This window comes from Rhodnius prolixus, unplaced genomic scaffold, assembly GCF_049639745.1.
Source record: "Rhodnius prolixus isolate KJV_2025 unplaced genomic scaffold, Rpr scaffold_16, whole genome shotgun sequence".
Classification (NCBI taxonomy): domain Eukaryota; kingdom Metazoa; phylum Arthropoda; class Insecta; order Hemiptera; family Reduviidae; genus Rhodnius; species Rhodnius prolixus.
This window is the reverse complement of record NW_027411616.1, coordinates 3,576,614-3,592,589: the sequence shown is the minus strand read 5'-3', so window position 1 is coordinate 3,592,589 and position 15,976 is coordinate 3,576,614. Positions and strand designations below refer to the sequence as shown.

Below are 15,976 nucleotides of genomic sequence, written 5' to 3'. Positions count from 1 at the left end.
TAAATCGCTAACTAAATAACTGTATCTTTTCCTCCCCTCTACCTATGTGAATGGTCGTGTAAGTGTGAAGGTGTGATTGCAGAAGCTGAAGGAGAGTGTGAATGAGTAGGTAGATACCAGAGAGGTTTAAAACACAAACAATCTCACAAGGGCACCAACCTAACTATAGAACCAAAAAGAAACGCCTCTTAACCATATGTACAACCAGTCACAAAAGTTAGTGTAAGCTCACAAACGTCGATTTGTAAGTGGGAAATCCCCAGTTCGGATCCCGTGTAACTACTTTTTACAAGAGCTACTTCTTATTTGTTGGAAAATTTATTTATTCATTTGATATTATGCTTAGTACTCTAAGTAAGAAATGTAGTGCAATCAACGTCAAATAAAACAACTTAAACATTACATTCTGAAAACAGAAGGAATTGTACTACAACAATATGAAATTGTAAATTGGAAAATACTTAAAAAAAAAATTATTATTGTCTTCTATTGCTCACAAATGTTCATTTTATAGCGTACTATCACTCATACACTTACCCTCTTAATTGTTTCAAAATAAATCAGGCACAATTTATTGAGCTTAGCCCACTACTAAATTTTATCAAAATTCTAAGTTGTTTGCTCTTCTTGTCCAGTTCTTCTTTATAGAGATTTCTGAAAAAAACTTTTCATATTGTCTTCATAATATCGTTTCTTGTTTCAAATCGCCCTTCTCTTTATTATAACAGGAAGCCAGGGAGTTCTATCTAAAGTTTACCTCTTTAATTAAAACTGTCCGGTAGGGCAGTTGTATAAGGGATGTTTTGTAACAGTATTAGTGTTTTCAATTGCCATCTGATTAATTTTTCACAATTTTCATTAATTTCTTTAACCTATATGGTACCAAACCTTTTTGCACACAATATTACATTCAATTTTTTGCACTTTCGTTTTTTTTTCTTTCATCCCATCTCTTTGATTTATTAGTTCTTTAACTTCCTTCGACAGTATCAAACTTTTGTTCTTCTGAATAACATTTCTTGTCACAGACTGTTAAACTTATTTCAAATAAATTCAAACATCTCTTGTACGTCACAAAAATACTTCTGATCTACTATGCTCAATTATTCTTTTAATTTGTTAGTAACTAACTTCTTACTTAAGGAATGATGACTAATATCTGTGCGATAGCCATTCACGTCGAGGTTTTAATTTTATAATTTCCATATTTAATTCAATTCTTAAATCTCATCCCATCTCTTTGATTTATTAGTTCTTTAACTTCCTTCGACAGTATCAAACTTTTGTTCTTCTGAATAACATTTCTTGTCACAGACTGTTAAACTTATTTCAAATAAATTCAAACATCTCTTGTACGTCACAAAAATACTTCTTATAATTCTATGATCAAAGAGAAATTAAATTTATTTAATACATATAATTTATTTTATAATGCTTTATTCTTTGCAAGAATATTATCATTTTCATTCCAACACACACTTCGGTGATTCCCATGTCCACGTTTTGTCGCTAAGATCTTTAAACAAGATCTAGTATAATTCATACTTGATAATTGATTCATAATTGAAAATAGATCAATGATCTCTTTACCACATTGTACAGAAAAGTTTGCTCTTTCACCGATATAAATATCAATGTTCTAATGATAATAGTGAATGATATATGGAAGGTTAAAGTTTGGAGGTTTTCAAATACTTAAAATTTCAAACCTCTGTATCTCTTTTCGTATTGTTCAGAATTCAATGATCTCTTTTCCAAATTGGAGAGAAAAGATTGCTCTATAACTGTTGTAAATGACAATGTTCTAATGATAATAGTTAATAAGATACGTAAGGTTAAATTTTAGAGGTTTTCAAATGCGAAAAATTTTAAACCTCTATATCACTCTCATAGTGTTGATAGTTCAATAATCTCTTTACCAAAATGTAGAGAAAAGTGTGTTCTCAAAATGCTTTATATGGCAATGTTCTAATGATAATAAATAATGAGATATGGAAGGTTAAATTTTGGAGGTTTTAAAATAATTAAAATTTAAACCGCTATATGTCTCTTTGGATTGTTCAGAAGTCAATGATATCTTCACGAAATTGTATAAAAGATTTATATGACAATGTTTTAATGACATTGTAATGAGATATGGAGGGCTAAATTTTGAATGTTTTCAAATACTTAAAATTTGAAACCTCTATATCTCTCTTCGTATTGTTCACAATTCAATGATCTCTTTATCAAATTGTAGAGAAACGTTTGCTTTATAACTGATTTAAATGGCTATGTTCTAGTGATAATGAAATTTAATTATGCTCAACTAATTCCCAACCTGTTTGATTTCGGTCACCATGCCGGTTAGATTCCTGCAGACAAATTGTCAAAAAAGGTTAGAATGTAAATATATTACTGTTAAACTTGGATAAACAAGTAATACATAAACGTAATTATCAAAGTAGTAAATAGTAAATACGAGTATTACTGATCTCTCTTTGAAGCTAACCCAATTGTGGCCACAGATACACAATAAATCTACTTATCCTCATCTATAGATTCTAACAAGATCTCCACACATATGTAAATGACAACTTAAGTTCTTTTGTGTATCTAGAAAACTGACCGATAATTGCTAGGCAAATTTCCATGAAAGTACACTTCCTAGAAACTAAAGAAAACCACTTAATCACTGACAAGGTTTTTTGCAGCAGTGCTAGCTCAGAGAAACTGGTTTCGCTTTATAACGCATAATTCTTTCGCCTTTTAATTTTACTTTACATTCGTACAAGTGTCGTGCAAATTATTAATATATTGCATTAAAAGTTAGCTTTCCCAGTTAATAGCAAGACGATATTTCTTTAACTCACAGAAACTAAAATTCCTAATTTGCAATTACTCTTATTATCTATAAAATTAACACTTAAGTCTACCATTAATACAAAGTCTGAAACACTACGCTCAAATATAGGATTTAAAGCAATTCTGTTTTATTATCCAGCTAACCACTAGGAGGTTAAGAATTGAAAATTAATTTTTAAAAATATAATTTTCTAGAAATAAAACGCTCTAGGCTTAACTCGTTTTTGTCTATAACTATAAAGCACGAATAATGTTTAAAAAAAATAAAAACGCAGAATGACCTAGTGTGCAGAGGACTCAGTCCTAGTTACTATTGCACCAATGCAGAGTAACGAGTCCAGACTCGTTCCAGTACCGGAGTTGATAGCGTGCATTTCTATTAGTTAGAGTCGGTGAACGGATAGAAGGGCCAAGGAGTCCAGACTCAAAAGGATTTAAATGACTCCAGATTCTGCTCCACTGATTCTAAGAGATTTAACCAATGAAAGTGTTGGGATTGGAGCCGGAGTTGTTTAATCGTTCCAATCCCTCTGCTGCTTGTATTGAATCAGCTAGTTCGTATCTAATAATTGTTCTCTATTATGTAATATTATTGTAGTAGTAAATTCATTAATTATTAATTAATATTATCTGTTAAATTAAAATAATTTATGCTTTGATACTTATGAAATAATTTTCTATTGTTTACTTTATGTACAAATGAACATACAGTGCAACTAACATAGAGCTTGTTGGCTCATGGTGTTAAGAAATAAACAGAATAAATAAAGAAATCAATAATATTATTATTATTTTAGAATTATTGTCTTTTAAATATCTTGAAACTTATGCCCCGCTTCAACCATCAGTATTTTATGGTTGCCAGGTTTTTTAAGATGGTGCGGATTGATTTTACAAAAATATGTCAGAGATTCCTGCATGATAGCCTCAAGTCAGTTAAAAATTGTATTTCAGCGTAACATCTATGTAACTTCAGTATTGATTATTTCCAATTAGTTTTTCCTTAATTTTTGGGCTGATTACTTGTTAAATAAGGTTTTGAATCAACTAATTCCACCATTGGATTCGTTCCAGTGGACCGAGTTCGTTCAATTAGTCCATCACTACCCTCAGAATAGAAAACACTTCAACCTTTTATGATTACAATGTAAAACAAATTACAATTATTAATATAAATTTTGTAAACTATTTCGATATCAAATAAATGTACTCTGTAATCTGTTTCTGTAAAAAATATGTTCCACAGCCCAGATCGAAAGTTAGGCAACAAAAAAATTATGACTGAAACTGGCAATTATCTTAATTTATTTTATACTAACAAATGGATGAGAAAGGCTTATTATTATTATTATTATTATTATTATTATTATTAGATTGCACACAAAAAGTTTTATTGTCATTAAAATCCATCTATACTTGTCCGATGTTTACATTAATTATTTTTTCTCAAGGCATCTCTACCCATTTCTTTCCTTCGAAAACCGATCAAATTTTGTTTTAAAACAACGGTAGTTAAAGAAAAGAAGTTTGACAAACTTTTTTCAATTGGGTAAATTCACCTACCGTTATGTAAACCCCTCTTACAAAAATAATATTTTCTTCGAAGAGAGAGTGAGAGAGAGAAAATGAAATAAAAACTGTAATAACAATAATTATTGTTATAATTAAAAAAAAAAAGACAAACTCGTATCAAAAATATATTTACATATATTTAGTTATTTAAAAAGAAAAAAAAAATTTTTTTTGAAAACTTACGGAGTAGAGTCATGAACTGATGGGGCCGTTTGAGCAGATTCAACATTAAAAGAAGATTTTGCTATTGACCGTGTTAAGGGCCGTTGGCATACCAAGCTCGTCTTCGATCCAGTTGGACGTAACAGGTTCCGGTTGCTGCACACTGAACTCCCCAGCCAGACGTTTCTAAGCAGACGAGAAGTCTGATTTGAAACGTCTTAAATATTTATTTTTAACAAAGCCTTCTTTTATTTAGCGAATTATTTTAGAGGGTCTTACTAGAATTAACTTGTTTGTTACACATGCCTATCAGGTTTAAGTACAGATTACATGCAAGTCTATTCTACGTACTATTAACTATCTCTGTAAAGAAGAAAAAATAAAAAAAAATAAATGCATCCCAACATGCCCAAACCATTATGATAAAGATAAAAGTGAGAAACATAGTACACTTGATGTTTCACTTAACATAGTTCACTTAATGATTCATAGATATAAAATTCAATCAATCAAAATAAACATAATAGGCAGTGTTGTCAACAACAACAGAATATTACCCGGAGGTTAGCAGTGCCCTGAAAAGCTATCAGCACCAATGACCTCAGAAATTGACGCGTTTTAAATGTAAAAACAATTTATAGATTGAATTAATTTGTGTAGATTTGTATGTTTTTATATTTTAAATCGGTGACCGAACACTTTCTTCTTCTTCTTCGAGTTATTGGTTCATAAGGTTCGTGTAGAGAATTGGATTCCCAAATACAAAGCAAGGTTGAAGTATGTAGATGTCAAGCATTTGTGTAATCAAGACGTTTTTACTTTGCTTTGCAATTTTTTGTTTTTACTGTGGTTTAAAATAAATTATTAGAATTTTGTACCCAAGAGATACAGTTTGGTTGTTTACATTGAGGGTATTTTTTAAAAAAATCTATCGAGTTAATTTTTCATAAAACATGATTTAATGCGTAATTAGGAATTACAATTTGTAGCAGTGTGAAGTTCAGCTTTGGACTAGATACCACACTGCTGTTGAACAAAAACTTTGACACACAATTTGACTTCTCTAAAATTTCCATCTCTCCTAATCTAAGCTCTCCATCTGTTTTTTTTCTTTTTAATACGCGCTTGTTTTTAAGTCACTTGCCTGATGATATGATTTGATTATAAAAACATTTACTGACCTTTTATTCTTCTTTCATCGGTCAGCTGTTTCTAGAACTTATATGTAGTTGCTTAACACTCAATTACCTCACTTTTGAAAAGCAGTTCTGTCATCGAAAGTTCTTCCTACGATGTCCATGTCGTCATCATACGCCAAGATTTGAACGGACTGGTGAAAAATAGTGCCGCTTATCTGCATGTTCGCGTCCCGCAGTACCTTAGCCCTAGAAAAGCTAAGACAGAAAGCACCTTGCCTTAAGCTTTGATTCACACATAACTCAGAGGAGAGCAATGTCATTCGGACTAAAGTTATCTTAGGGAGAATATTAATTTCCAACAGCGCTTTGTTAAGTTCTTCCCACTTGACACGTCATAAGCCGAATTGAAGTCCATAAAATGATGTTGGGTCTGTTACTTATATTTTCTACGCTTTCCCAAAATCAAGGTTGCCAAGGTCTTTACTGGCTTACTTTTGCAACATCAGCAGGCTTTTATTATGGACAATGGTCTTTTGGGTTAGTAACTAGTCGAATTCCGATATGGTTAATCCAATTTTTCCGAACTTTTAAAATTAAATTAAAATGTCTAGAAAAAAAGAAAAGATCTATTGTTTTTTCGTAGATATTTCGGCGGCTTTTGGCTGGTTGACCGTCGGGCATTGTTTCTTAAAGTTATTCAACCTGGGAATAACTTCAAAATTTATTAGGTCATATTATTCCGATGCTATAGCGGCAGCTAGAGGTAAGCAGGGCATGACAGAGTGTCCGCATTAGTAATGGGGTTATTTATGGATGTCTCCTGTCACCGCTTCTGCTTTCGATTTTTTTGGATGGTTTAACCAGATATCTGGGGGAGGAGACGTATGGCGGGAAACTCAGTGAAGGTCCTTATATCTATGAAAACCCTCTCCAGTCCCAAAATAACAATAATATCTTAAAAAATTATTGCGTACGGTGAGATCTAGATGTTAATCTAGAAATATCAAAGATTATGGTGTTTCGTTGACGCGGTAGGCTGACCTCATTTTATATTGTTAAAGTGCGCAGTTCACAATAAATTCCTCGAGATTTACCTCCTACAGGCAGCTACATAGGCTGTAAATTATTTTCTTTTGATCACCATCTCTCTTCATTACGTTAAATAGATTTCAGATGGTTTTTTGAGACGCGAATAACTATATCTGAACTTTATGCCCTGAGTGGAGGGGGATGAGGATGGATGGAAGTGGTCCTCATGTAACCCCAAAGCGGGGGAGGATATTGTGCATTTCCTTGCAATTTGTCCAATTATGGCGGAATTTCGCGTGTGATATCTCGGGGTTCGTTCTTTTTCTGTATTCTCCTTGTGTAACTTCTTATTTCTTTGGATCGTACAGGTTTTATTAATTTTGCTCGCTCCCCATGGTAGTGTCGGTACCAAGTAATGCAGAACTTCAATTCTTAAAAAAGTAAAAATTTAATTATTTTATTTAATAATTTGTCTTTTACTTTTTCTACTTTTCTTATTTAGTTCGATGTGTTTTAAAGAAAGTACAATATACAGGGTGAACCAGTAAGTATTGTCCATAGGCCTACTGTGGGTAGTACATCTAAAGTGGAGTTCAATTGACGTATTGGCCAACTTCATATTTTCCACTGTTCTTGAGTGACGTCACTTTAATTTTTTTCTGAAGTCATTACTTTTTTCCAATAAAAATGTTATAACTCAGAAAGTTTTAGTCCGAATTCGATTCTGATGACACGGTTAGAAAGACAGATAAACTTTCTAAAAATTGATGCCATTTCAAAGCATAAGTTATTCTCCAAACAGCCTCAATCTTCCTCCGAATGCTGGAAAAATAAAAGTAATCGAAATTTTCAAGAAAACTCATTAGGCCCTTATGTGATCATTATCAGACCTAGGTACTGGCACTTTTTATAAAAGTTTCCTTGTTTAATGGGCTTTCAAACGGTTTATCATTTTCCAGGATTCCTTTCATCTTCGTATGAGAAATTACGTTTGTTTTGCAAGAAAACGAGTTCACGAGCACTCAAGAGTGTTAGTTATCAAGTTGTTTAATTCATTTAAATCACTTTTAGATGGACCAGTAGTCAATTTTTAAAGTAGATTGTCTTAAAATAAGGAATGAAGGTTACAAATTGCACTAAAAAAAAAAAAAAGGGTTGTTAAGGTTTATTCACATTATTTTCTTTGTCAACAGTGTAGTTGTGTGTGAAATTGTAATTTGGAGTAAATACAAACTACACGAATTTTTGTTTATAAAAATAGTACTTTCTGAAATATTTTCTCAAATATTTCAGATAGAGGCAGATTGAGGCTGTTTGGAGAATAACTTATGCTTTGAAATGGCATCAATTTTTTGAAAGTTTATCTGCCTTTCTAACCGTGGCATCAGAATTGAATTCGGACTATAACTTTCTGAGTTATAATATTTTTATTGGAAAAAAGTAATGATTTCAGAAAAAAATTTAAAGTGACGTCACTCAAGAACAGTGGAAAATATGAAGTTGTCCAATACGTCAATTGAACTCCACTTTAGATGTACTACCCACAGTAGGCCTATGGACAATACTTACTGGTTCACCCTGTATATTTAAACATGTTCCAATTTTCTAATTTTTAAAAACACGGTCTCGTATTTTACTTTTTTTTTAATATCCCAACAGGTTGGTTTCTTGCTTATAATTTATTATTCATTGTAATTATAATAGCAAGGGCTAATTATCTGTTACCATGAAAACAGTATATGTGAAAACCTTTCCCTCCGGTTTCTTTATTAGAAGCAACATACTCTCCCTCTCTCTCTTAATTATTTTTATCTAACAAAACTGAACTTACGAGTATTATAATCAATACAAAACATCTCACCTTTAAAATAAGAAAACTAACCTTAGTAAGAATGTTATTTAATGGCATCTTAACATATCAACATTGGTATAGAAAACATATGTAAAATTGCTATTTTTTGAAAATCGATTTTAATTAATTGATGATTTCAACAGAATTTCGTGTATAAATAATTTTGTTGAGGATTACTAGTAATTACATTTATTCATTTATTGTTTTTTTTTGTTTAAGTATCAAGTAAACTGTATGTAAACTTTATTACTTGCATTATAGAATTGATTATCTAGAACTGAAGAATTGTTGTATCTATTTGATCTTTTTTTTGTTTTTTTTAAATTTTTATTTAGGGCGCTTCAACATCTCAGGTCACTGGAGCCCGATGCTTTTTTCGGTGCATTGCTGGCCTCCGGACAGTGTTCTCTCATTACAAACAATACAGTCCGTTACCGGACGGTGAGCTGTAAGAAGCTCCTTGGAAGAGAAAATCTAAGAGCCAGCAGCTAGATTCGAACCCGAGATCTCCGCGTTGGAATCCAGTATATGCGTATATGCTAACCACTGGGCTGATCCCTTCGCTAATTGACCCTAATTTTCTGTTACCATGAAAACAGTATATGTAAAAAAACCTTTCCTTCCGGTTTTCTTTATTGGAAACAACATACTCTCCCTCTCTCTCTTAATTATTTCTATCCAACAAACAAAACATTTTTTTCATTTTATTCTTATTAAACTAAAAGTAAATTTGCTTAAGACCAAATTTAATTTATTTTTTAAGGGATATGATAAACCTTTATTACCAGTCTCATAAACTGTCAATGTGAGGCCAATAATAAAAGGAAACTATTCTTTTCATCAAATAATTAAAATTAATCTTTGAAGTTTTAATAAATTAAATTATAGTTGTAGCCATTAATGCCCCACAATTTAACAACAAATGAAAAGATACATCTCTAAATTTAATAATTATAAAAAATATCACTTAGAATATTTTTTGGGTGTAGTGCTACGCTCAGTTAAAGCGCGGCATTGAAATATGGCGTTCAGTCGGCGGCAGTCAATGTCTTAAAGGTCTTACCTGATGACTGGAAACGTTGACTATTTGGCCTAAAACGATACGAATTTCATCTGATTATGTGTTTGGTTTTCGTTCAAAATTTTATATTATCTGGGCTTAATTTTCCTTAATTCTGTGGCAGGTTTCTATTGTTTCATTATCTTTAAATAATACATTATCATTTACGTTAAACTCCTTCCCCATACCTTGTTCCTTTATTATTAATAAGACTGTTAGGAATTTTTTATTATTTAAATCACTGCTATATTCCAAAATTATTATGAATTTCAGTTGTAAATTTTCTGTCTGAAATTATGCAGGAGACCTGTTACTACCTGCAAACAGTGTAATTTTAAATTTAAAAAAAGCAGATTTCATTTCAACCATATCTGACTTTGGATATTTCAAACTAATAAACGACCAAAATCCTTCCAGTCGGCCATTTCTCAGTTTTCCTATGAGGAAAACGGAACATTGTAACCAAGCGATTGTAACCTTAGGTATACTGAACATAGAAAAAATGGATTTTTATTTTTTAATTATCTCATCTGCAGCTTTAGACTTAATGGGATTTAACACTAGCAATACAGAGTATTAGACATGCTCTTTTAAGTTCGCTATATTGTTTAAATCAAATACGTAGTTCCCACTTTTATTACAAATAGCACTCTTCACATTTCATATATAGTATTCTTAATACTGATTATAAGGTTATTATGCTGAAACTGTTCATACACTTTGCAACTCAATAAATTTTTCAATACTTTTTTGGGAGGGATTCCTGCCCAAAATGAATGTCTTCCTACTCGACTTTTTATTTAATTTAACTTGAGAAGCCCGAAATGTAAGATCTTATTAAGATATTAGGATCTTAGTTTTTATGAACAATTAATTTAAAACTGCAACACACCAAGCCATCCTTTCAAAGACAATTTATTGGCGTTCTTAGGCCATTCTTTCAACATTAAAATCCACTGATTCGCAGAATACTGTGTCTGCCCAAGTCATTTCTACAAAAAATTAATTTTTTTTGTCTTCAACTTCAGAACTTACTTCAATTATTTGCACTAATTCGCTAGCAAAATCGTCTCCTTTCCCTCATTTTTCAGACTGAATCTTGAAAGTATGTCAGATAAAAACATCAATTTGATTAAAGTTAATTTAATTCTGTATTTTAATAATTTTTAATCGCCGACATTGTAGGCGCGGGGAGGAGTGGATGCTATGGGCAACTAAAGGATTAAGATTCTTAAGTTCTTCAAACTAGAGATATTTCTTCTTCAATTTACGCAAAATTTATCTTAGTGCTGAAAAAACTTTGAGAAGCGAAATGTTATTTCATAAGGTAATACGCATGAGAAAAAAATTCAAACAGTTTGAATCTCCAAAATTTTCGGAATTCAGCTGAACTGATTTAGGTGGATAAAATTTTCATCAATTAATACCCTCTTTAGCGGGTCTTATCCTTCTTTAGAAAGAATCTTATCAAAATATTTTAATATTTTTAATTAATGAGATTAGAATGGATTTTTTTGTTAATTAAATTTAATATTTTTCTCCTTCTCGATCCAAAATTGTTAAGTATTAATTTTTTTTTTTTTTTTTAATGATTCAAGGCGCATCAACATCTAAGGTTATTGGCGTCTGGAGCTTTTTTCAGTTCTCTCGTTACAGTCAACACTGTCCATCACCGGACAGTGAGCTGTAAGAAGCTCCTAGGAAGAGAAAATCTAAGGGTCAGCAGCTGGATTCGAACCCGGGACCTCCGCGTGGGAGTCCTGTACGCTAACCACATAGCTAATCCCTTCCCTCGTTAAGTATTAATATGTTCTTCTTCAGTCGCGGAGTGAATTTGAATAAAATTAACTGTGACATTACCTAGAATTTAAATATATTCTTTGTCATTTCACTTGAAATTCCCTGGGTGCATGTGATACCTAACGGAGGTCTTTAAAATTTGTAAAAATCTTAAAAATTTCTCAAAACAGTTCATCTAAATTTTGCTTGATAAAATCCGTTTTTTTAAATTAAGTAAGGTGAAAATTTTTGCACACGTTAACTTCTTAGTTATTTCTTCGAATTACGAAATTTTTGGCAAATTATGGCTTTTTTTACTTCTTCGATGGGCGTTTAAGCAATTCAAAGGGAAGGTTTTTTTTCACTAATACCAAAAAAGTACTACTAACCTCGATTTGGGTTCACATTGTGAGAGTCCTTCTTGTTTAAATTTTTCTCATTTTAATTTCAACTTTCCGGTCTGCGCAAGGGGGCACGCCTAGAAGGCTTTATAATAGATTTTAAATCATTATCTATTTATATTTTAATATTGCAAAATTCTGAAGAAGTATTAGCCCTAGGGCTAATTAGTCTAGACTCTAATTAGTTATTTCTTATGATTACTTTTGCCAATATCCGTCATTATGTCTACTTTAAATTTAATTTCTTCATTATTTTGAAATTCTAGTACCAGTCACTTCATCAATTGCAAACCCATCAAAAACCATGGAATTTCAAATAAATTTAGCCAGTCGCAAAGAAATTTTTTATACTACATTTGTTAACTGCGACTAAAAGATGGACAGTTTCTATGCACATTATTAAAAGAATAACTAGCGTCTTTAACATAAATCGCTTAATTTCTAGCCTTTCCTGCATCACTAATCCACCCTTTTCACTCTTCTTCGCTGACTTGATGAAACTCTTCTTCCCTGACTTTTTCTTATCTTTTTTTACGTCCATTTCTCTCGTGGTATTGAGGTAATCTACTTAGTTTGGTAGCTAGATTAATAGCATTCACCTGTTCTCTGCATAGCTCAGCCGATCGTCCAATCTTAATTGCTTTTTCCAATAAAAAGTTTTTTCACTCGAACAAACGCTGATCAGTTTCCCATAGATTAGAAGCTAATCTGCAAGGTCTTTAGACTTTTTGAGTGATTGTTTTGCAGTATGTTTTTTTTTTTGTAGTTCCATACATATGCCTCGCAAGAAAACTTCAAATTTTTCTTCCTATCTCTCATATAATTCTTTGCTTTCAGGCTCGATAACCTAAGAAGTACGACTGTTATTCTTACTCTGAAGGATTTTGTGTTTGCGATTTCTGCAAATGTTATGAAATCTCCAGGTCTCTACGGAAGGTTTGCCAATTTTTCGTAAGATTTCCTTGAAATTTCATTTTAGAGGGTCTTGTTAACAAATCCATTTTATTTAAACTCGGTTATTTTATTAATATTTTCTTTATTTTTACTTTTACTGTTAGCAGATCACTGTTACTAATTTAGTGAAAGAATAATTATCAAACACAATTTTTCAGGCACTCACTAACTTGGTTCTAATAAGACTGCGTCATGTTGTGTATGGGAGAGATAAAACAGAAGTATCCAGGTGTGCACTCCACATCTCAACTTAGATCATTATAAACAATACACAACTTAAAGCACATTCAAATGTGTTCGCGTCACTCTAAAACGGTTTCAGGTGGTTCAGATAGTAGGTTTCAATCTGTCATGTAGCATTTAATTACTCGTTTTGGAAAGAGTTCATAATTGACTTGAAGTTTACCAGAACGCAATCGCACTTATTTCTCACCCTCCCACACGAGGCTTTAACACGGAATCTTCTGAAACAGCAATCCAGACATCCCTGTTACAGACAAAACTATGGACTAAGAGACAACTAACAACACAATATTTTCGTGCTGTAGAACATTTGAAATTCTTTCACTAGGTGTATCTTGCGCTAGGTTGCGTCAGTGGAGTGGCTACCTTAAGTTATTTTGGGCTACAAGATCGCGCAAGAAGAAAGAGGAGTCTCACGTAATGGCGTAGAAAATATCAATTACGCAAATATTGTCTCACACTTATATGAGGCAAAATCTTTGTAAATGAAATTAGTCAAATTCTCAGCTCAAATCTCATATAAACTAATATCTGTAAATTTAAATAACGATCAGATGAAAAAAAAAGAAAAAAAAACGCTAAGAAAATTAAAAAATCAACAAAATAAAATTGAGCGTTTTAGAGCCCGCTGGCTATAATAAATTATTCATTCCATGCCTTCCAGAATATTATTTTAATGTATATATGGTCGCCCAGTATAGAATGAAACAATAATTAACTGAAACGAAACTATTAAATTTTCCGTTGAGTAATTGTTGAACGTCAGTGGAGTGGCTACCTTAAATGAAGCGCTTCCACTTCGTTGGATTAATGAGCTGACATAGTTAAATCCAAGCCGGTAGTCAAGTTCAGCCCAGTTATTTTCCAATATTCCGCTGGATTTAACTCAGCCTTTTCCACTAGCTCTGTGTGTGTGTGTGTGTGTGTGTGTGTGTGTGTGTATGTGTGTGTGTGTGTGTAGCTGTGAAAGCGAGGCACTCTTTCACTAAAGACATATTCAGGTTTTTAAGATATCTCCTTAAGGAAAAAACTGTCTTATACAATATTCCATACACAATGTATGTATAATAATACTCTAGAAATTATTATTTTTTTTTTTAAGCCATCAGAATAATTTACTGTTACTGTAGTCCAAGATTTTGTGGGCATATCTTAAATCCCCTAAAATTGCTGTGAATTCATTTGATTAGTGCTGTGGATTTAAATTCATATACATAAAAGCATAGAACGTCTGGAAAAACATATCTCCTGAAAATTTATAGAGTAAAAATTATTTTTTAATAATTTTAGCTCTATAAAAATCAAGTAACTTTTATTGTGTCAACTCAAACCGTATAATAAACAGAGCAACTGCAGTTCCAGCAATATGAACTCAATTTTATTTAAAATCTAAAAATAAATTGTACATGCAAGGAAAAACAAATATTTTTTAAGTGATTTTAACTATTTAGATGATGTTTTATGAAAATGATCGATTGACTTGATTCAAAACACAATTTAATAGGGATTGTAGTAGCTCAAACCTTATAGTTTTCTTTGCTGTATAAAGATGAGGAACGCTAAAAAATAATTTTAAAAATATACATGGGATCTATAACCAACAAACTGTTTCAGCCCCTTAAAAAGTAACGCACAGAAGGTTAAAAAAATTCCTCAGTGCTCCATAAGGTTCCTCGGAATTGTCATTTTTACTCAATTCATTTACAGAATAATATAGGTTCATACTTGATCAATAATAATTTTGATTATTGTCTTATATTGTTATGATATATTTAATGAAATGTTCCAATATAAGTACTTATATTTAATATATAAGTACAACGGCCGAGACAACTCATAATGAATTTATTTCTGCCAGCAGATTTGAATTATTCTCTATTCCTGTACATCTGCTCCTTAATAAGGAATCAACATTTCTAGTCAGTGATTGTAGTATTTAATTAGGTGTGATTATATTCAAAGATATTTCAATAAATATTATAGATTTATCTTATAATTTTTATAAGATAAATTAATCCCTGCAACATAAAAATTTCTGAAAAATGTAACAACGTACATACCTTCTACTAATGACAGATCGGATTCCTCGTTTAGAAAGAGTTGTCGAAGAAAGTTTATCAACTACTTTTGTCACTTTTAACGGTGATTCTGTTTCTTTTTCTGTAACATTTTCTTTAATACGACCTGATCGCACCATGCTACTGTAAAGACAATTAACAAAATTAGAAGGATTAAAGATTCGAAAATTAAATAATTACTGAATTAATTCCTTTCTTTTACAATATTAATACAGTTCGTAGGAGAATTCTGATCTAATTAATCTATAAATAAGACCTTATCGTCAACCTCAACAAAATTTACTTGCATAACGTCAGGGCAAATGCGAGAGAAATCTCTACACCTGCAATTACAAGCACCAACTTCAACAACTTAATCGCTTTGGAGCATATTGCATTCATTCTCCAAGGAAACTGAACCTGGCCAAATTTAATGCAAACTGGTTTCGTAGCTATGTTAGTAGATGTTTCCGTCAAGGCAAGCCCTATGACTGGTTGAACTCGTGTACTGCCAATGAGATAATTTTTTTGGAGCTCTCCGCAGGAGAAACCTTGGATTGCTTCAGCTTAATGTTAGTTATAATTTACAACGTACTTTTTAGAAAACGAAAAATTATGTGTACTGAACCATGAAATAAAATTCTTTACTTCATTGGAATATTACTGGAACGAGGTTTTCTTCGCATCATTTTAATCTGGTTCAGATGATCACCTTGCGTGAGTAAACTATTTTGATTCTTCATATCCTTGATGCTAGATATTGCTTGCTTCTCCTGCAATAAAATCACTCCAAAATAACCAGAGCAAGTTAAAAAAAATACATTGGGTTTTCAATACAAAATGCAGAAGATAAAAGAATTTTGGTTCTATCCTACACTTTTCTG

The 15,976-nt window shown here is 31.8% G+C and overlaps 1 protein-coding gene across 9 annotated transcripts in view; it reads right to left on the bottom strand.

The window, feature by feature from the left end:
* The window catches only part of LOC141457436 (dual specificity protein phosphatase CDC14A-like), a 54,406-nt gene that overhangs the window by 20,864 nt on the left and 17,566 nt on the right, over window positions 1-15,976 (bottom strand). For 3 of the 9 annotated variants that reach the window (XM_074134419.1, XM_074134418.1, XM_074134421.1), the window contains 4 exons: window positions 15,741-15,865; window positions 15,096-15,236; window positions 14,559-14,594; window positions 4,600-4,764 (listed from right to left, as the gene is read on the bottom strand). In XM_074134419.1, coding sequence (XP_073990520.1) covers window positions 4,600-4,764; window positions 14,559-14,594; window positions 15,096-15,236; window positions 15,741-15,865 — 467 coding nt within the window. Of the gene's footprint in view, window positions 1-4,599; window positions 4,765-5,826; window positions 5,973-14,558; window positions 14,595-14,614; window positions 14,931-15,095; window positions 15,237-15,740; window positions 15,866-15,976 lie in introns of those variants that run through there. The other 6 variants (XM_074134420.1, XM_074134425.1, XM_074134423.1 and 3 more) reach the window with 4 other exon arrangements.